Here is a 21065-nt window from a genome sequence, read left to right as displayed (position 1 = left end):
GAGGAAGGAACAAGGAGAGAAAGATACAATCACAGGATTAAATGGAGGAAAGAAAGAATCTGTACATGAAAGAATAATAGGAAGAGCCCATCAGAAACCATCCCTCACCCACAGTGGTGGTTTGGGTTCGGTCACATCCAGCACCCCCTCCCCTGCCTGCCTCCTTGTACCCAGATTGTCCGTGACAATCAGAGAGCTCTGGAAGGCCTTGAGGGCATCGCCCACCAGATGAATGAAGTCCTCCACAACACGGAGCAAGTGCACAGAGCCAGGGGACACCTGGGGACAGAGAGTGTGTAAGGTGTAAGGGTTCAAGGTAGGGGTGGGTCATGAGCAGCCCAAGAAGTTATGTAGCCTTTACCTGCTGAGCATCGTCCCACTTGTCCTTGTTCTCTGCATCTACCATGAAGCTCACCACCTGGAAGAAGCGCTAGGGAGAGAGCAAGGAGGGTCAGGGAGCCCTGGTCCCTTGGAACCAGGACCTCAGCCTTCCCTTCGGGCTGGGGATTCTCTTCCTGAGGGCAGCACAGATGGTACCTGCACGTCATCAGCCGAGGGCACGTAGGTAGCCCTCTTGAAGGTGTCAGTGACATTCCTCAGAATGTCCACAGAGAAGAGCAGGTCCCCGCTGTAGTAGGTGCGTCGGGCCAGTAGCTCCTGAAGGCTGCGCACCACCTGGGACATGCCCTCGCCCGCTAGCATGCGCTGCCCCTTGGCCAGGTGCTCCCGCAGCTGCAGGTGACATGCGGACCCCAGTCACTGGAGCATCAGGAACCAGGAGCAGACCCTGGCCCATCCCATTCCCATCTACCCACTGCTTTCATACAAGGTCAGAGAGAACTTGCTCAAAGGGGCTCAGGGGAGACAGAGTCCAAGAAGGAGACAGAGGAGAGGGAGTGGAGGAGGGAGCACCTCAAAAGGTACTTGACAAGACTCAAGTGGAAGCATTTGAAGAAAGAACATGCTCCCCATCACAAAGGGTCCTGCACATGAAGAAGTGCAGTACAGTGAGCTCTGCCTCCCTACCTAATACAAACCTGGAATGCAAACCAATACCTAATAGAGTCCGAAACATGTACATATATGCTCCTGCTGCTGAAACCACCCTGGCCCTATAGCAGGCCCTGGATTGGTCACTGAGGATACAAAAACAAACTCATCTTTGTCCCTGCTTTCAAAGAGCTTCAACTCCAGTATGATAGAGACATTTAAATAAGCATTCTTAACATCTAATAACGGAGAGGCTCGGGAGATACAGGAGCACAGGGGTGAGCAGCAAGACTGAGAAAACACTTGAGAGGTAGGTCTTCACATATGAGTAGGAGTTTGTCAGCCAAAGAGAGGCCCAGCCCAGCATATGCTAAGGCACATGGGGGTGAGCCAAGAGTCTGGGACAGATACCCAGCATCCTGTCCGGCAGGGCACACTCACTGATAGGTATAGGTAGCGGTATTCATGGGAGATGCAGCGAGCAAAGCTGGGCAGTCCCCAGTACGCCACACCCTGGGCACTGAGGAGACAGCGGCGGCTGGCAGACCCTGCGGGAGGACAAGACAGAGGGCTGGGAATGAGGGCCAGGCTCTCACCCCCTCCCTCAGGATACAGACTCAGAGGCAGGGGGTCCAGTGAGGGTGTGCAACAGCTTTACCCGAAGCATTGGGGGGACATTTATTGTAGATGATTTCACCAGCTGCTGCCTTCTTCCAAGTCATCAGCATCACATACTCATCCCTGCACATCTCATGGAAGGCTGTGGAGACAGGAAGGGCTCAGTTGGGCTCACACGCAGGCCTCCAGCCCCCTGAGGGGTCGTGTCAGCCTACCTGGACACCTCTTCTCACTGCAGGGCTTCACCTCCTCTCCGCTGCCTTCGCAGGGGTAGCCCTGTGTGCCCGTGGCCTGGCACATGCGGAAGCGGCGCTGCCAGCCTGTGTCACATGTCTTGGAGCACAGGCTCCATGCATTCCACGGCCCCCACTTGCCATCAGTGGCTGTGGGAGAAGGGGAGTGGGAGAGGCTGCAGGGGCCCGCCTCCAGGGCCAGGGCTTCCCACTGCCACCCGCCGCCCTCATGCCAAGCACTTACCAGGGCACTCGAGGTTGCTGCAGTCACGGGTGTCAGTGAGAGCTCCCGGGCACGTAGCCCAGGCCGGGCCTGCCACACTGCACTTCCGGATGCGCTGCTGGGTCCCGTTGGCACAGGAGGATGAACATGGGCCCCAGGGACCCCATTCTAGCCACTGGCCTTCCACTGCATGGGGAGACACAAGCAGGGGTGGCCGTTGAGCAGAAAGTAGGTAGAGTGCTGGGGGCAGAGTAGTATGGGGAAATAACCGAAGCTGGTTGGCATTCAGACTTGTGCCAGGCCAGACCCATTCAAGCAGGGCAAGTGGAGGGGGTTGGAGTGCTCAGGTGAAGCTGGGCCTCATCCTGCCTGCCTGTCATCTGCTCTAGGAACACGGGACACCTCTCCACTCAGTACAGAGGGGTGAGTGCTCCTCTTGCTGAGGACAGGGCTGCTTCTGATCTTTGCCTGCACTTGAGCCCAGATGTCCAATCAGTCCAGCAGGCTAGAGGCACCAAAGTGCTGTTAATAGCAAAGGCAGACAGGGGTTTGGAGGTAGGGGCATTGGTAAGCAGTCCTGTTTTGTCTGGGTCACAGTGTGCCAACCCCAAGTCAGGGCTGGGGCTCACCACCCACACTTGCAGGCATAGTCTCCAGTCTCCGCATGCTTGGTCAGAGTTCTCGGGGTCCCCCCAGGGGCAGGGCACTGGACCTGACTGTCTCCCTTGGGTCTCCCCCCACCAGCCCCACCCACACATAACGGCTGGGCAGCACCTGCCTACAAGCCCCCTGGCACTACTGACCCGGGCAGGCGGCCATACTGCAGAGCTTAGTCTGCAGCTCGGGACCTTCGCAGGCCTTGCCGCCGTGCTGGGGGGGCACGCAGGTTCGCATCCGGTTCCGGGACCCGCGCCCGCAGCTGCGGGAGCACAGGCTCCAGGACCCCCACTCCTCCCACACGCCGTGCACTGCAAGGAAGCACGTGGCCGGTGGCTGGGCAGCACCTCGGCGCCGCCCACTACCAGAGCCTGCCCATCCGCCCACCAATGAGGAGCTCTGCAGCTCTGCGACTGCTTCTTATTGGCTCTGCCAGGGGTCTGTTGCCTGGGAAATCGCTCAGGGTCCCAGAATTCCGCCGGTTGAGGGAATGTGGCAGACAGGTCTCAACTCACACAGGACAGAGCCTGTGGACACCCGGACGGTCAGTAGGATCAACCGAAGAGGGGAACCAGAGTCCTCCTCTCCTGGAGGCACAAGGCAACCCAAGACCCACCTTCCCCCTCCCTTCCCACTCCCAGACCCAGAGCCTGACTCCAACATGGCAGTGTAGGGGCAACAGAAGTGCCCCTCCCAGCCCCAAGCGCATGGACACACAAATACACATGAACCGGTACATGGACACCAACACAACGATCTCACACACTGGAACACAACTTTGCAAGCTCCTGCCTCACCCCCAGTTACCAAGCTTGCCCTCTGCAAGCCCCTGCCTCAATCGCAGTTACCAAGGGCCCTCCTCAGATAGACCTTACTCTAAATTCACAGTCAGCACTTCACCCCTCCCCGGCAGGAAGCAAGGAGCAGGCTGCCCTGCCCTGCCTCTCGCAGTCACCACCTGTTCCGGGCAGGCACATGCATTTCCCTAACTATATGCTTAACTGAGAAAGGCCTAAGGGTCCAGGGGAGGCACTCTGGGGAGTAGGATAGGGAGCCCAGAGAAGAGAGAAAGAGGTCCAGGAAGGCTTCATTTTTAAATTAAAAGTGGCATTCATCTTACATTTTCAAGGAGGAGCTGAACTGCTTAGCCAGTATGGGAGCAGGGTGAGAATAAGCAAATTCAGGGAGCTGGGAGAGTGGTGGTGGAACTGGAGAACTTAGAGCTAGTTGAGTACAGTCAGGAGACACTGAAAGGAAGGCTGAGCCTTGATGACCAGGACATAGGGAGGCATCCAGAGAGTGAGGTGCCCAGAGTAGGGCCCAGTGCTGTACACGGCCAGGTTGATCTATGTCCCCAGGCTGGCATAGTGCACGGGGCTAGGCATGGTGTGGGAGGTAGGCGGGTTCGCTGAGTGAAAAGAGGGGGCAGCTGAGTCTGTTTGTTTTAAAGAAGATTCATGTGCCCAAGTACCAGGTGAGATCTAACCCTGTTGGCAGACAGGGCAGGGAGGAGGTCGGGCCTACCTGGGCAGGTGGCTGAATTGTTGCAGGGCCGGGTCTCCCGCAAGGGCCCGCTGCACAGGGTCCCATAGGGGGAGGACACGCAGGAGCGGGTCCGCACCTGCAGACCCTGCCCACACGTCAGGGAACACACGCTCCACGGGGACCACTCCTCAGCTGCCGGGTCGCCTACAAGAGAGGGACAGCGTCGGCGGCAGGGGACACCTCCCAGACATTCCATCTCATGGGGCTGGGGGAAGCACCAACAAGATAGGGGCAGGGGAAGCATCAGAGGGACCCTCCTACCCTGACCCCCAAGTGGCAGCCCTGCCCACAGGCCTCACATGGCAGAGACACAACTGAGCTCCAAGACATAGACACAGACAGGCACACGCCAAGCACACATGCCACCAGACGCCACACAGTCGGGCCCCCGCCACAGAGGAAGGGAGGCGGGCCCGAGTTACCTGTCTGCGCCATGTATAGCCCAGGCTCATCTGCAGACCTTGGCCACTGGGTTTTCACCTTCGGTTCCTCTTCCGGCTCCTCACCTGGAACACGGAGGTGGCGGCAGGGGCTCAGCAAAAGCCAGCTCAGTCCTGCCACAGTGGCACAAAGAGAGCAGCCTTGCCGGTCCTCAGCCTGAGGGCCTGGAAGCAACTGCAGGTGATGCAGAGAGAGCATTGCATCCTGCCCCCTGTCCCCTACCACCATTTCACAGATAAGGAAACTGAGGCTTTTCTATCTCTTGCCTCAGCCAGACAGGGGAGATTTGGAAGAAAATGGCTATCCCTATTAATAAGCTCTGGAGAAGTGTCTTTCCTCCTGTTCCTCTCCCTGGGAAGAAGGACCACCATCTCAGTTGAGAGACAGAGAAACTGAAGAGCAGAGAATGGGGAATGACTTGTCCAGAAGCACACAACTCAGTGAGCTTGAAGCTCAGTTGGAATACAACTGCTGTGGCCAAGGACTGGATATGGGGCATTTCTGCCCCCCAAGTGGTACTGGACTAGGATATGGAAGCACAGATTGAAATGTCACTCCCCGGAGACCCAAGGTGTTAGAGCAGGGACCTACAGCCCAGAGTCCTGCCTCTGCTGCCCCTATAGACAGAAGAGCAGCAGGTGCCCCAGGAGGCCTCTCAGTTGCTAGATTGATGTGTCTGGTCTAGGCCTAGGCAGCCTCACCAGCCCAGAGGCTCCATTCTCCCTAGCCTGCCCTGCTGCACAGGCAAGATCTCCGCCAGGCCTGACTCTCTGCTGTAGTTCGGATCTGGAATGTTCTCAGGTTTGGGCTATTGGAAGGTGGTGGGAAGTTCTTGGTGGGAGGCCTTCTGGTTATTGGGAAGTATGCTCTTGAAGGGGATTAGGGACCCTGCCCTTTCTGTCTTCCCTTCCTTGTCAATCCTGGGCATGAGGTCGACAGGCTTGTTCACTACACACTCCCTACATGGTGTGTGGCCTCACCCCAGACCCCAAAGCTACAGGACCAACTAGCCATGGATGGAAACCTCCAAAACTGTAAGGTGAAATAAACCTTCCTTCTTCATCAATGAACTTTCCTCTCAGGTAGCCATATAGAAAGGTGACTGATGCCCTCAGAATAGGCAGCAGGTGGGAGACAGGAAAGCAGAAGGGAAAGGCATCCTCCATGTAGGGGCCACTGGGAAGGGGGGACTGGAAGAATATTTGGGAAAAGGCTCAGCCCACACTGTCCCCAGACTACAAGGTACTACTTTCACCCCGCTACATCTCTCCTATTTGTGAAAGTTGGGCAGCACCAAACAAGCACCCCCAGAGGGCTGAGCTCGCTATGCCCCCTGCTGCCCAGTCCAGGCTCTACACCTAAGAGCCCTGCCTGGGCTGGCACACAGTAAATTTCTTCTCTCTCTGAACTCTGCATTCCCATCTAGTGACCACTACTCATAACATCCCCACCTTAGGAACTCACAACGAGGCACTAGCCCTATGCTTAGCCTGTGGTAAATGCTCATTAGACAGGACTATCAGCTTTGATTTGATCGGCTCTTCTCACAACCTCACCCCTGTGGCCCCCTCCTCAGCCACCCGGCAGCCTCCCTGCCTCCTCCAGGGGTCCTCCTGGCTTCACGTGGAACCTGCCTCTACCTGACCGCAGAGGAGAATCAGGCCATGCTGGTAGCTCCTCAGTCTCCCCACCCAGCCCCTCTGCCACACCCGCTCAGCCATCCCCAGCCCGGAGCCCTGTGACTAGCTGCCTTCTCCACCCCCACTCCCAGGCTGCTGAGAAATCTGTGGCTGAGCCAACTGGCACTGTGACAGGTCCAGTCCACGTCTGCTAGGCACATGGGGCTTCTCCGCAGCCCTTCTGGACTGTTCCTTCCTCATTCCCCTCTGGGCTCACAGGACCTGACCTACCTTGCCACTGTCTCAGCCATGGCCTTCTTCACAGAGTAGATAGAACTAGGACTTCCTGGCTTCCCATCATCCCCCTCCACCTCCCAGTTTTGCTTCTAGAAGCCACCTTAGTCTTGTACCCTCTTTTCTGCCTTCCCGGGAAGACTCGCCACCCAGCATCTCCTCCTCATCCTCTCCTGTGGCAGCCCATGACTGATCCACCATTCTAGGGATCCCCCCTCTCCCGGCATTCTCCTCTCTCCCCTCCCTGCCCTGGGCTTCCCTCAGACACCAAGTGCTCCTCTGCTGCCACGCCACTTTCTCACCTGTCATCCACTTCCTGGCTCAAATGTCACTTCCCCTGTTGATCCTCTGCAGTCAGCTGCTGCCCACATCCTTCTGCTGAAACTGTTCTCAGCATAGTCATCACCATCCTCCGGGCTGTGAAATGCTGGGACACTTCACAGGCCTCGTGTCACTGGACTCTGGGCCGCAGCTGGCCCTGTTTCTCCTTCCCGCCTTGAAACATCCTGCCCCCACCCCACCTCTCTATATGGGGGGGCTGCTCTATCAGGGTCTTGTCCCCTTGACCGGTCAACTTTCCTGCTGCTTCCCGTGGCAGACACCCATATTTTGTCCTGTTTTTACTGCACATGCACCCCAATACTTAATGACCCCCCCCTCTGACCCAGCACTCTCCCGTGCCCCACAGCTGTTTGAACTCGTGAACAGCTCTCCTGTCAAACTTCTCATCTCCTCTCTAGCTTCTACTGCTTGCTCTCTGGCTTCTGTACTTTAGAAAGTTCCTACTCGACCTTCAGACCATCTCAAATAACAACCCATGGAGGAAGCCCTTCCTTATCGTCCACCCCTGGGGTAGGATGGTCTGGCCTTTTTATTACAAATGGCTTCAGTCTTCCAGCTGTCTGAAATGCCCTATCCCCACCACAAGTCCTTTGAGGGTTGAAGGCTGTATATGAGTCATCTCTCTGGCCCCTGGGAATACCAGCAGAGTCCAGACCAGAAAAATATCAATAAATGAATGCCAATGGACACCATGCTGCTAGCCCCCCCCATGGGGGGGTAAGCAAAAATAGTCCCCTACAAGACGTCAGCTCTACCTGGCAGTGCCAACCTTCATTGTAGGGATATTAAGACAGGCTCTGGGATGGGATTCTGGACCTCTATCAGAACCAAGCCTGGCATCTGACTGTCAATAAATACTCTGGAGACGCTGTGCAGCTTGTTCCAAGTATGGCCCAATCCTCTTGTCTAACCTGCTAAGCACCAGGCCCATTACTGGATCTAGACAGTCCTCTCCCCACAGTCTGGCATGCAATAAGCCCTTCACGTAAGACCATGTCAGAGACCACCTGAGCAGCTTGTGGACTCTCCTGTTCCCCATGGAACCCTGTTCTCAAATAGCTCATCAACCATTTGCTGGCCAGCCCCATGATATATGCAGAGGTCATCTATCTTATTGGGAGTCAGAACATGTCCCAAGCCAGCTTTTGGGTCTCTCTCCCAGTCTCCTGAGCTGGGAGGAAAAGAACAGGCTTGAGGCAGCACAGCCAGAGCTTACAGACTGCTGTCCTCACTCAGGAGAGGCCAGTGATTCATCCCACCCCACCCCCGGCCAGTTCTCCCAGAAGGGCAAGGAGATAAGAGACCAGGTAGCATTCGTTGTCAGGAACACTGATTCTGCCCCTATGCCCAGGCCCCAGCCATCTTTGCATCTAGAACAGGGAAGACCCTTGGGAAAGCTAAGACAGGCATCATCCAAGAGGACTGGCAGGACCCAGGAACCATGTTAATACATTGCCCAAGTGTTGAGGATGGCTTACAGGCAGGGCTCATGAGCTCTCTGCCATTTTGCAGGACTGTGGATACCTGCTATGCAGTTACCTCTTCCAGGTGCGAGTAGGGCTCTGTCACTTGAAGGCCTACAGCCCATCAGCTTTCCCATTAGCCACCAGTGTCAGGCACAGAGAGACCCGCTGCCTATAACATATGTCCTCACTCAACCACCTGCTGACCCTTGTTTTGAATGAAGGTAACCTATCACACACCTCCAGGCATCAGTTACTGTGCACTCTGCTGCCAGCACTTTGCTCAGTTCTCACAAGGATCAGTCTGTCCACAAATGAAAAAGGCACCTTCCACCAGAAAGAGGCTGAGGTGGGACACGAACCCAGGCCTGCCTAATTCCGAGGGCCTGCTTTCTCCACTAAACTATGCTCTGATGGACAAACTGCAGCCCTCCTTGAACTCTCCTTCCCTGAGGCCATGGGACCCAGGTCATTTCTCAAGCCCAGCAGAGCCCCAGGTCTATTTCTGTCTATTTCCCTTCCCCTGGTAGGAGCCTGGATCTCCTCAGTAACCTTTAGTGGCTTCCCACTGTGATGGCTCAGTATAAACCTCCAGCCCTTACTGACATATCCAGTCTTGTTTTTCTTTCCTGCTAGGCAGCAAGCAGACTGCAACGCTACGTGGACCAGTAGGAGGGAGGACACAGATTCTGGAGCCAGATTGATGTGGGTTTGATGCTCAGCTCTGCCACTGTCTTGCTGCATGCCTTAGACAAGTCATTACACCTCTCTGAGCTTCAGATTCTTCAACAGAAAGTATAAGTAACATATCCTTCCACATGGGGGGGGGCATCTTCTTCTCATGATCCCTTGAGCAGGGAAAATGCTTTCCTCTATTCCTCCTCTCCAATACTCTTTCTTCCATCTCAATCTGCCCAAATCTTCCACATGTCAAGTTCCACCTCTTCCAAGAAGCCCTCCTAAGCTGGCACACAAGGATTTGGGGAGGCTAACCCTCTTTTGTTTTTTCTTTTTCTTTGTTTTTGGTCGGTCGTGGGACTTGAACTCAGGGCTTGGGTGCTGTCCCTGCACTCTTCAGCTCAAGGTGAGTGCTCTACCACTTGAGCCACAGTGCCACTTCTGGTTTTCTAATGTTTTTTTTTTAAATTGGAGATAAGAGTCTCACAGACAGACTTTCCTGCCCAGGCTGGCTTTGAACCGAGATCCTCAGATCTCAGCCTCCTGAGTAGCTAGGATTATAGGTGTGAGCCACCGGCGCCCGGCTAGCTAACTCTCTTTCTATAGCCTAGTCCCCAGGTTGCCTTTTGCGCTAGCTGTCATTATCTTGGCTCATTCTTCTGCCGCCCCCAGGGAAAGTCTGTGTCTAGCACCCTTTGGTACAGAGGACCTGGACTCTGGACAGCCTGGCACAAAACAAGCATTCAACAAACCTGGGTTTCGTTTGTTGTTGTTGTTGTTTTTTCCACACAACCAACAGGGGCCACCCTCAGTTCAGCCTGGCCTCGGCAGGCAGGGCTCATATGCTTTTTTCCAGTTTGCAGGGCTGTGGATACCTGCTAGGCCATGCTCCCCAAACTTCACACAACCTGACCCCCCCAGCCTCCCGTGTCTGAATGTGTTAAAAAATAGCCACGATAATTACTACTTCCACAGGGAAAGAGTGCTCAGATATACAAAGCAGGCCTCCCTTCCCAGGGCTGTCTGCACCCTCTTGGAGTCCACCCCAGACTCCCAAGTGGGTGCCAACTGGTCTCCTTGAAACATGGCTCTGTTATCCTTCTCTGTGGCTCCCTAGCCCCAGCAGGACCGCTGGGCCCTACAGTGCATCAGAATCTCCAGGAGCACAGGAGAAAGCAATGGCTTTTGAAAATTCCAGGTTCTATCCTGCAAGTACAGTCAACAGGGTCTCCCTATTAGACCAGGCATCCAGCCAGCATACCAGACTCCCCCGCAGATTCTCCCTCCCCCAGCAGCTGACCTGCTCACCCAGCCTCCCACATCATGAGCTGGCTGGGCCGCTGCACCTCCTCCTGTGGCCAGAAACGCCAGGAGAACAGGGACCACATCTAACTCAACCTCTCTCCTCTGCGACGCCCCATTTCTTGCTGCCTTTAAGCTGCTGGCCAGCAGGATGAGGTCCTAGTTTGTCTTGGGATGGCAGGCAGAGCCCTGGCCCCATCTCCCTCAACCAGGGCTGCCAGCCAGCAGCTCATCCTCTTATAGCTCTTACTCTGGATGTTTCACACCTCTCCGCCTTTGCACAGGCTGTTCCCTCTGCCGCCAAAGCCCTTCCTTGAGGCTTTCCCAAAGCACAGGGCAGGATGGCTTGGGAGGCTCGTGACCATGAACTAACACATCATCCTGGATTGGGAAAGTTGTTCCTTTCTGGGTCTCTGTTTAGAATGATTTGCTGACTAGCTAAGATAGTTGGGTTGTGGTCCTACTAGAGCCCGTTGTCCCACCATGATTAATAAGAGCACATCTCCCTTCCAGTCACCTCAAAGGCATCCTTCCAACTGCAGAAAGGGCAGTCTCTGTATAGCCCTAGACTCACAAATCCCCACCTGCGCTACTAGCCAGTGGAGAGGCAGGAAGGGCATGGAGCTAGAATTTAATAAGGTTGCTTTGTCTCCCCTGTGGTTGTTTCTTTGCTTATCTTCAATTTCAGACAGTGATACTCTGTCCATTTATGATTCAAAATCTCTTTAATACGTTAAATTTGAAAAGCAATTCAATTTAAGGAGAAACCTCCCAGACTAGTGAGATTCCTATTCATTCCTCAAAACCCAACTCAGAATGACCTTCTCTATTCCTTTCCCACCTCTTTGTGGTTTGCTTCCCCCACTCTTCCGTCCCCCTCAGCATCCAGCTCATGCAGTCCAACCGGTATGCTGAACTCTACGACGATTTATTTGAAATCTATGGCATGCCAGTGCTACAGCTTGGATGTGGCTTGAGTGTGTCCCAAGGGTTCATGTGTTGAAACTGAATCTCCATTTTAAGGTAATAAGGGAATGGAGACCTAATCTGAATATAGTGTTTGAAAGGTGGGGCCTCTGGGAGGTCTTGGTGGGTAGAGACCCCAGGATGAACTGTGGTGGCTTTCCAAGAGGAGAAATCAATATGGAAAGGTGCATTGACTCCCTTCTCTCACCAAGTGATGGGACTCTGCAGCAAAGAGGCCATCGCTGGATAATGGGCTCTTGACCTGGAAACAAACTATGAACTTCTTTGCTTTAAAATTTATCCAGCCTATGGTAGTGTGTTGGCAACAACAGGAAGTAAGCCAATGCAGCCAGGCACTGTGCTAGGCACTAACCTACATTCCCACGCATCCTCCCCTCTGCTCTGTAGAACAGCTCCCACTCTCCCCACATCACAGGTGGCAAAATGCTGGCGAAGCAATTTGTCATGGTCACGTAGCTAGAGAGTGCAGAGGGTCAGGGCTAGATGACTTCTGTCTGTGGTCTTGATCATACACTAATGGTCACTCTGCTGGAGGGCAGAAAAGAGTTCCTCACTCCGCTGCAATCTCGCCCACCCAGAATCAACCCAAGGCCTGGCCCACACTTATAAGGGATTACCTGCTGAGAGGTCGGGCCAAGTCTGAGCCCTATTCCTCTATTCCCCATCCTGGAATGGAGCACATGGTCTCCAACAGTACAGAGCCTTCAGAAAAACCCACTGCCATACCCTGCCTTAAGAGACACCTACCTCCTCACTCTCAGAGCCCCGAGCAAGCAAGGGGGACCCAACTTCCTGACACCAGACCAGGCTGGCCAAAAAAAGAACAGAGGCCTGAACAAGGAGCAAGGCCACGCTCACAACACAACTGGGCAGGTTGAGGTCCTTCCAAGTGGGGACAAAGGTGGAGTATATTGTATATGTGGCTTAGACTAAGGGAGATCTCTGCCTAACTGAGGGCAAAGTGCTCCAGAAGGGATGGATAGACCAAGCACAGGCAGGGAGGCTGATAAGCAGGGGGGAACCTGGGGACAGAGGAGCATCAGTTGAAAGGGCAAGGAGGAAGTGGAGGGAAGGCTCAAAAGAGTGTGGCAGTTGCCAGGCATCAGTGGCTCACGCCTGTAATTCTAGCTACCCAGGAGGCTGAGATCTGAGGATCCAGGTTCAAAGCCAGCCCAGGCAAGAAAGTCTGTGAGACTCTTATCTCCAATTAACCACCAGAAAACTGGAAGTAGCCCTGTGGCTCAAGTAGTAGAGTGCTTGCCTTGAGCTGAAGAACTGAGAGATAGTACCCAGGCCCAGAGTTCAAGCCCCATGACCACAAAACAACAACAACAACAAAAAAGGCAGTGATCCCAGAATGGGGTTAGAATGCCAGGTTGAGATGCTTTGGAAGAACTGGGGTCTCTGGTACCAGATCAGAGAAGTAACTCAGAGAACTGGGGATCCTGAGCCACCAAGAGAGCATCACCTTGTCCAAGTCACATGACAGAGAGTCAGAGTCAGATCTGGACCCACTTTTGCCTCCCAGGAGTCCCCATATTCCTCTGATGAACACATTTCAAGAAGGTAGCCCAGCTAGACCTGGTGGCATAGGCCTGAGATTCCCAAACTCAGAAGGCAGAGGCAGAAAGATACAGAGTTTGAAGCTAGCTTGGGATGCCCAGTAAGACTTCGTCTCTTGAAATAAAAATAAATAAGCCAGGTGCTGGTGGCTCATGCCTGTAATCCTAACTACTCAGGAGGCTAAGATCTGAGGACAGAGGTTCCAGCCTGGGCAGGAAAGTCCATGAGATTCATCTCTAATTAATCACATAAAAAGCTACAAGTGGTGTTATGGCTCAAATAGTAGAGTGCTAGCTGTAAGCAATAAAAGGAGCTCAGGGACAGTGGCCAGACCCAGAGTTCAAGCCCCAGGACTGACTGGCAAAAATAAATAGAGCCCAGAGAATAGAGGGTGGACCAGCAGCAGCCAGCTGAGGTAGGACAGTGCCCCAAAGAAAGGGGATCTAGAGCAAGGAGGGCAGGTATCACACATGGGGCTCTTCTCTTGAGTATGGCTCTACACAGCCACCCCCATGGGCTGGTATCTGCTGGAGACAGGAGGGTCAGTAGCCAAGATGCAAGGCAGGGCCAGCCCTCAGGAGCTAGGCTCTGCACCAGGCACTACTTCTGCCATCCACCTCCAAGTCTCAGCCTTAGCCGGCCTGTGCCAGCCCTCCGCGAGCTCCTTCCTTCCTGCCTTCCTTTCTTCCTCTCCCCACACTTAACAGATTGCGGCAGCAAGATGGCACAAATTTATGGCTCAACTCACCAAAAATAACAAGAGATCTATCAAAGGCAGTTTGCGTGAAATTAACAGGCGCCTGTACCCTCTTGTCAAATGCACTCGGCTCTGAGGCAGGCCAAGGAACCCCACTGGGTCACTGCCCAGCTGATCCCACCCTCCTTGTTCTTCCTACAAACCTAAGCCCATTCTATTTGGTCTTGCTGCTGATCTCACTCAAGGGCATCCAAGAGAAGGGGAAGCTAGCCAGCTTCTCTACCCCAGTACCCAGCAGAGGAGCTAGGATGAGGGTCTCCTCCTGGTCACCATGATCCCTGTGAACCTCACTCTTTCTGGAAGCTTTGAGTGCCAGCCCATTCTCTCGAGGCCTGTGGTGAAGCAAGGAGCAGGGCATGAGAGGACCAAAGACTTAGCAAAGGTGGTCCTCCCACTGTGCGCAGAACACCCCAAAGCCCTGATGATGCCTCCAACCTACAGACACGCCCCACCACATGGAACACAATGAGTCACGTGGCTGCTGTCTCTCGCATCAGAAAAGGTTGAGCAGGAGGGAGGAGGTGGCAGAGCAGAGGAACCTCCTGCCTGCCAGGGGAGTGGAAGGGGCCATGCCAGCCAGCGCACTTATGTGGCTGAGGCCACCTTGCCCCATGTCTACTGTCCACAGGGGCCCTTCGTGCAGAGCAACTACATGGACAGATGCCAAGTAGGACAGAGGACAAGAGCAAAGGTCAGGCTTAGGAAGAGCTGGGAGTGCCAACCTAGGGCTCCTTGCTCAGAAACAACCTTCTACCCAAGAACAACCAGCCATCCACTCTCCATTCGCTTCTAGTCCCGGGGGGGGGGGGCTCTACAGAGGCTCTGATGATAGTGCCATTCCTGTCCCTGGTCTTTCTGACCCAACGACACCGGGCTACCAATCAACTCCTGCTTCCGGCTTCCACCAAGCCCAGCTGGCTGCTCCTGGCTCTGTGCTCCACATGGCAGCCTGCCAAGCCAGTGCCAGCCCATGAGGGCAAAGCCTTGCTCTGCCCACTATAGACCACTAGGGCCAGGGGACCACAGGAAAAGCCAGACAAAAGGACCTGTCCTCAGCTGAGCAGAATGGGAGAGGCCCCCCCAGAGTGACAGGCAGTGGCAGCCATGCAGGAAGAGCCATAAACCTCCTGATATACGCCTGGTGCTCTCCGCCGATGTTCGACAAAGAAGCAAAATTCAATTTCTTCCTGCAGGCACTAAATCCCAGGCCAGCCTCCAGGGCCTGTAACCTGCCCACGGCCTGGCTGTCACTCGGACAGCTTCATTGACCAAAGTTAAAAGTCCAAGCTGGCCTGGGAGAACGGCCATAGCAAGGCCACTGGGCACTCACTATGGATGGGCATGATGGCAGATGTCTCATGGGGGCAGCCATGAAGGCCCCTCTGCAAAGCACTAGAAGAGGCTACGGTCATTGTAAATCCCTTCTCTAACTAATTCAAGGACACCTTCCCATTTTACACACAAACCCATGTCCTGGTCATTCATTCAAGATAATGGTCAAAGGCAATGTCAGTTGCTCCTGAGCTAGGTTCCAAAGCAGAGATGGGGAGAAGTTACAATCTCTAGCCCTCCCAGCAGCCTCCTGTGAAACTCCACTACTTCTGACTACTTCTCTCGAGGATAGGCCAGTATTTGTTATCCAAAAGGGGAAAGGAAGCCCCAGAGAGAGGGGTGGGGTCTCCCTGTACAGTAATCAGCTTCCAGACTTGCTTTCCTCCCACTTCCACCCCTGTCCTGGGCCCTGCAGGGTCCCCAGGCCAGTCCCTGGTTCAGCACTGGCCACAGGCATGCAAAGTCCAGCTAGAGGGCCTGGGACCTAGAAGCTGCAAGAAGCAGATCAGTGGAAGGTGGCCATAGCAGTGGAGCTAGGGTGGGTGTGGGTGCAGGCAGGCACAAGGGCTAGAAGAGTTTTTGCCCAGTCAGCAAGAAGCTTCAGCAGCTGGCGGCCTCAGTCCCAGAAGACACAGGCCTGGTGGGGGGCTGGGAGGAGGGGGGAGATGGGACACTGGGAGCTGGGCCAGCTGGGGCCTCTGAGGCAACCTCAGAGCTCAAGCCTCTTCACCCAGCCACACTCTTCCTCGCCTCCTCGTGCCCTGACCATGGGGCACTGCCAAAAACCATTGACCTGTGTGGGCAGGGGCACAACTCTACTTCCTGCCTACTCCAGCCTCTGGGCAAACTTGTCAACTCATAATGCCAGAGCCTGCCACAGCCACTCTGAGCTTTGGGCCTCTGCACACTGCTCCATCTGCCTGGAATGCCCTTCTGTGGCTCATACCACTCCCACCCATCTTGCAGGTCTGTCCCTGAACCCTTCCCCCAGGAGGCCTCCTGCCAACTGCCCAGCTGGGAGGCCCCTCACAGGCTTCCCCTGGCTCTGCACTCTCGCCTGACCCCATTCATTCGCCAGGCAGCACACTCACTCTTCCCAAGTAAGATCTAACCCTGTACCATTCCAAGGTTCAAGGCTGATCACAGAGGTGACAAACATGAGTGATTCCATGACAAGCTGCCAGGATGGAGACCTGAAGACACCATCAGCCCGTACATACCCCACCCCACCCCACCTGGGCCCTGCTCAGACTCACCATATCTCATCTCGGTGGTGAATAGGTCATTGCTGCTTCCCGAGTGCAAGTCGGCCTCGGCAGGTGGGGCTGGACCCCCAGGCACCAGGGCATTGGACAGGGTGTGGGCAGCAGGAGGACCTGGAGGTGTTGTGGTGGCAGGGCCGGCCCCTGCCTCCCCAGGGCAGCTGCAGCCTGGCTGAGCAAAGCCACAGGCCCTGCCTGCAGCTCGGCCACACTCCTCACTCCAGCGGCAGAGCACTCCGCAGGTAAACTGGCTGGAGTTGTTGTTGTTGATGAGCAAGACCTCCACAAAGCGGAAGGCTAGGGCAGCGGGTGCCAGCAGGCGTGGGGCCTCTGAGGGCTCGGCTGACAGACAGAGCTGCACAAAGTTCTTGTCGAAGTGCAGGAAGGTAAAGGGGCCTGAGCCGCCGCACAGCTCCAACCCCACTGCCGCCTCCTCCTCCTCCTCTGGCCTCCCCACCTCAGACTCTGCCTGGGCCACAGCCTCCTCAGGGCTAGGCCGCAGGCAGGTAAAGTTGACCAGGTAGTGGTCCAGGGGCAGCAGACGGGGGGCAAAGTGGGCGCACACCTGCTCCTGGCGGTTGAAGCGCAAGTAGAGGGAGTACTTGGTGGGGTCGGGGTTCTCCAGGGTCCAGGAGCAGCCCGAGGCGATGGTAGGAAAGAGGTCCTGCAGTGAGAAGGCCCCGTAGAGCACACCCGAGGCCAGGGCGGAGCAGGCACTGGGGGCAGGGTCGAAGGCGGTGGCCAGGCGCAGGGACAGAATCACAGACAGTAAGAGGGGACAGGCTGGGGTCATCCTATGTCCCTTGCCCTGTGGAGAGAGACAGAGGTCAGCAGGGCCCAATAGAGCTCACATAGATTTTACAACCCCAGAGACCAGATGTGGGTAGTAGGCCTAGGGTACAGACCATACCCTTTCAAGTCACTCACATCCACCTGTGCGATCTTGGACAGGCACTTGACCTCTCTGAGCCTGTTTCCTTACCTGTAAAATGGAGTGATGCCAGTACCTATCTCACAGGTCTCCTACAAGGGCGAAATGAGATAAGTGAGGGAAAGGGCTCAGGAACACACTTGGAATTTCATAAGCCCTGAATTTCCACAGGCTTGAGGTTTGCCTCATCCTTCTATGATTCTTCTATTCAGACCATCAACTACAGGCATCTGGACCTGAGGCTCAGACCCAAACCCAGCCCCACCACCCTGCCTTTATTCTCCAACACTGTTGCTCTCAATCACACTGTGTCATGATCAGCTGTGAGGAGTGTCACCTATAATCCAGCAGTGACTGTCAAAGTGGTGATGTTTGACAACGATTTGCTTTTCTATAAATCAGAGCAATTCAAGGTTATTCCTGCAACAGTGTCATCCTCGCTCACTCACTTCAGTAAGTGAAAGAGGAAGGGGAGGAGTCACAGACCGTGTGGCTGAGACCATGCACAATCAAGCCATGCCGATGGGAGGGAGGGTACTGCCAGTGGTGAACGGCATGAGTATCACTGCAATGGATTTTTTTTTTTTGGTCAGAACAAGGAGAAGGGTCGGGTAAGACGATGCTGGGCTTTAGTGCCAGCCTAGGCAGTCAATTTCTGGCTGCGTGTCATGAGCCTCAGTTTCCTCATCTGCAGAACAGCACCGTAAATAGTTCCCCTGAGCTCTTCTTCCCCACTTACCCTCCACAGGATTACCCTCTATCCCTTGCTCTTTCCCCAGGGCTCCGCTCCTAAGAGTGAAGACCAGGATTTGTTGATTCTACCTCCTCTCAGTGGTGCATCCAGCTGAGATCCTAGCAGGTGTGAATGTACTCTAGATGGGAGGAGATGGAAGACCCAAGACCCATGCAGACACAGCAGCCAGGCTGGAGGACTACAGTCGTCCTGCTATCCATCAGGCCAGGATGGAGACACTGGCCAAATCCACCAGCTCCACCCCATTGCCTAGAGCTTGGCCTTCCCTTCCTATCCCCAAAGGTTATCCATTCAGCTCCCCAGGTCCCTGCAGCAGCACAGCTCATAGCCCTGGATGGGACCCTAGAGCCCAGTGATTCCACATTAGAGGGGGAAAGATGAAGCCTTGAGAAGGGAAGCCACCTGCTCAAGATCACATGAGAAAGGCCTGGGCTGGGGACTGAAATCCAGAACCTCCTCCCCAGCCCACAAGTCTTCCCTCCAGGTAGAGCTGCATGCTCCCTCCCTTTGCTTAGCTGCTCAGGATTTGGGCCATGTGGACAAGTTACTGGACCTGGGTATCTAATCACAAACACGGGATAGCTCACACGTGTGGCTTCATTTTCCCCAGATATAGCTGCTCCCCAGGGACAGATTTTTCTCTTAGCTTGGCTAATAGTAGAAGGAGGGGCACAGGAATCAGAACCTCAGCACTCCAATCCCTGTTGCAGTGTCCACAGTGCTCCAAATCCCCCATGCCCACATGCTTCCCCCAGAGCCAGGCCCAGGGCCCAATCACAAAGCCACACAGTGGGCAGAGACACCATGGGCTCACCTGGTAGGCCCATTCAGCAGGTTGGAGCTCCCCTACCCCACCCGAGCCTCCTCCCCCTACAAAAACCAGGTCAGGCTTTCTCTTCCTTCCACCAGCACCCTGGGTTTAGCCAAAGAAGGAAGGCCCAAACCCCTGGACCTCCCTATGTTACATCATGTTTGCCCCAAACTGTTCAAGTAACCAGCCTGCTGTGGCACCAGGAAGCTCCTGGTGGATGATGAGTGACATTCAATCTCCCCCGCTGCCCCCAATTATTTTTAAGCAGGCTGCAAAATTCAGGCCATGGCTATAGCTCAGTGCAGGAGAGGTGGGGGCTTATTGTAACTGACCTCCCCTCCCCCGCTTAGAGCAAGGCAGGGGAACATCCCCTGACACATACCTCAAGAAGCTTGTGCCTGAACATCCTTTTGCCCTGAAGATGAATACAGAAAAGCATGCAGACACAGCTGTGTGTGCAGACACGGAGTGCACAGGTGTTCTACACATAAACAGATATGCATGCACACAGACATGCACACCAACCAAGAAAACTATGGAACTGCGATTTCACATGGGTGCAGAGGTACACACACATACAGAAATGCACACCTAATCCCAATGTGAACACACATAGGTACTGGGTCCTGAGGCTCAACACACGACAATGGACACTTAGCTGTCTGGTGGGATCTGCCTCCATGACCTCTTCTCTTGTGTTTGTGAAGCTCAGAGCACAGAACCCTGGTTCCATCTCCTGGATCTCTTTTATTCCCAATCCTTTAGGAAGCACTAGGGGCATACTGTTTGTAGCCAAAGCCTGGTTTCTCCAGAATTGAGCCACCTGTAAATACTGCCTAAGCCACCTCATCCAGGTAGTCTCCTCCAGACACCTTCACACCTATCTTGGAATTTCACCCTGGCCATGTATGAACATCATAGTGCCTGCTGCAGAATAAGACCTGGGGTGGGCCCTTTTATATCCTTCCCACTCCTCAAATTCAAGCTGGATCACAGAGAGCCGGAGTGTAGGGCCAGGGCCTGTCTTCCTGAGGGCACTGGCCCGAAGCACTCCGCCTGAGCCACCCTCTGGAAGGAGACTTGAAAGGATCTTGCCTCATGGGCAGCCCAAATGCTTATTAGTCACGAGCAACCAAACCAAAGCCTATTTCCCTCACTGAAATGGAAGGACCATGTCCACCTTCTCAACTCAGACTCCTGCCAAATTGCTAGTACAGAGCCTGGGCCCACCAAAACAACTCTGACCAGCTCCCCTCTTGGCTGCTGAGACCCAGGGCACTGCTTCTGAAAAGCTCTTCAGAACTCTGAAAGTGGCTCTGCCACCTCCAAGACCAAGAAGGCCACAAACTAGTCTAGTGCAGAAGAGCTAGAAAGAAGAGGGACTGAGGTCAGCTGTGAGGAAGAACTTCCTGTGTCAAATAAGGATCAGAAGGCCTCTTCCTCAGGGACCTCTTTGGGTGAGGAGCTGCCTGGAGTCATGTCAGTCTTGGGGAGCCTATGCCCAGAACACCCAGGAATCCCACACTGACCAGGTATATTTAGGTCCCGTTCCTCACAGACCCCACAAGTCTGTCCAGCCTAGGGTTCCCCCTCTAAACCAAAAAAAAAGAACCCAATGTGTTTTTCTGACAGCAACTGGAAAGGCCAAGAGAAGGTGGGAATGGGAGGGGGGAAGGTAAGAGAGATAAGGAGGGGCACCTCAGGGTGGGGCCAGGCAGGGGATGGGCCTGGGGTGAGTAGGGTCACCAGGGAGAGGGGTCCCCCTGCAGGCAGGGGAGGGGGAGGGGAGGGGCAAGGCTACCGCACTTCCCTCACGTTTATCCACCTGGCAGCTCCAATCGCCTGCCCCTCACTCTTCTCCACCTGGGCCCCGCAGCGAGCACCCGGGTTCCACTCAGGCAGGGACCCCCATTCAAGGCCTCCAGGTTCCTGGCCCATGTACCAAACAGGGGCCAGCAAGCTCTGGCACCCGGAAGGCACGCACCCTCCATCCGGCCTCCCGAGCTAGGGGGCAGGACCCCTGTTGAGGTCCCCCTCTGCTGCGTGGGAGGGCTCTGTCACAAGAGGGGGCTCCAGCATGCCCTAAGGGGGAAAGGCAGGCAGACCCCAGAGGGCCAAGGGGCGGCCACAGGCCCCCAGGGGCAGTGAGGCGGCCAGAGGGGAGGGGGCGGTGACTCAGCTGCTGGAGCCATGGTCCAGGCCATGGTTACAGGAATCTCAAGCTTTTGATCCCCAATGTCAGGGTCGACTCTGGGCAGGGGAG

At 55.0% G+C, this 21065-nt stretch overlaps 1 protein-coding gene across 4 annotated transcripts in view; it reads right to left on the bottom strand.

The window, feature by feature from the left end:
• Adgrb2 (adhesion G protein-coupled receptor B2) overlaps positions 1-17111 on the bottom strand; it is a 29028-nt gene extending 11917 nt beyond the window's left edge. The window contains exons 1-11 of one of the 4 annotated variants that reach the window (XM_013020542.1): positions 16301-17108; positions 4689-4772; positions 4246-4410; positions 2868-3032; positions 2086-2250; positions 1824-1991; positions 1649-1750; positions 1432-1538; positions 538-732; positions 362-430; positions 171-279 (exon numbers count right to left, since the gene is read on the bottom strand). In XM_013020542.1, the coding sequence (XP_012875996.1) occupies positions 171-279; positions 362-430; positions 538-732; positions 1432-1538; positions 1649-1750; positions 1824-1991; positions 2086-2250; positions 2868-3032; positions 4246-4410; positions 4689-4772; positions 16301-17099 (2128 nt within the window). In that variant the 5' untranslated portion in view covers positions 17100-17108. Of the gene's footprint in view, positions 1-170; positions 280-361; positions 431-537; positions 733-1431; positions 1539-1648; positions 1751-1823; positions 1992-2085; positions 2251-2867; positions 3033-4245; positions 4411-4688; positions 4773-16300 lie in introns of all 4 variants that reach the window. The other 3 variants (XM_013020545.1, XM_013020544.1, XM_013020546.1) reach the window with 3 other exon arrangements.
• Positions 17112-21065: the final 3954 nt, after the last annotated feature.

Source organism: Dipodomys ordii, unplaced genomic scaffold (assembly GCF_000151885.1).
Source record: "Dipodomys ordii isolate 6190 unplaced genomic scaffold, Dord_2.0 Scaffold51, whole genome shotgun sequence".
Lineage (NCBI taxonomy): Eukaryota > Metazoa > Chordata > Mammalia > Rodentia > Heteromyidae > Dipodomys > Dipodomys ordii.
This window is presented reverse-complemented; position numbering and strand designations above follow the sequence as displayed.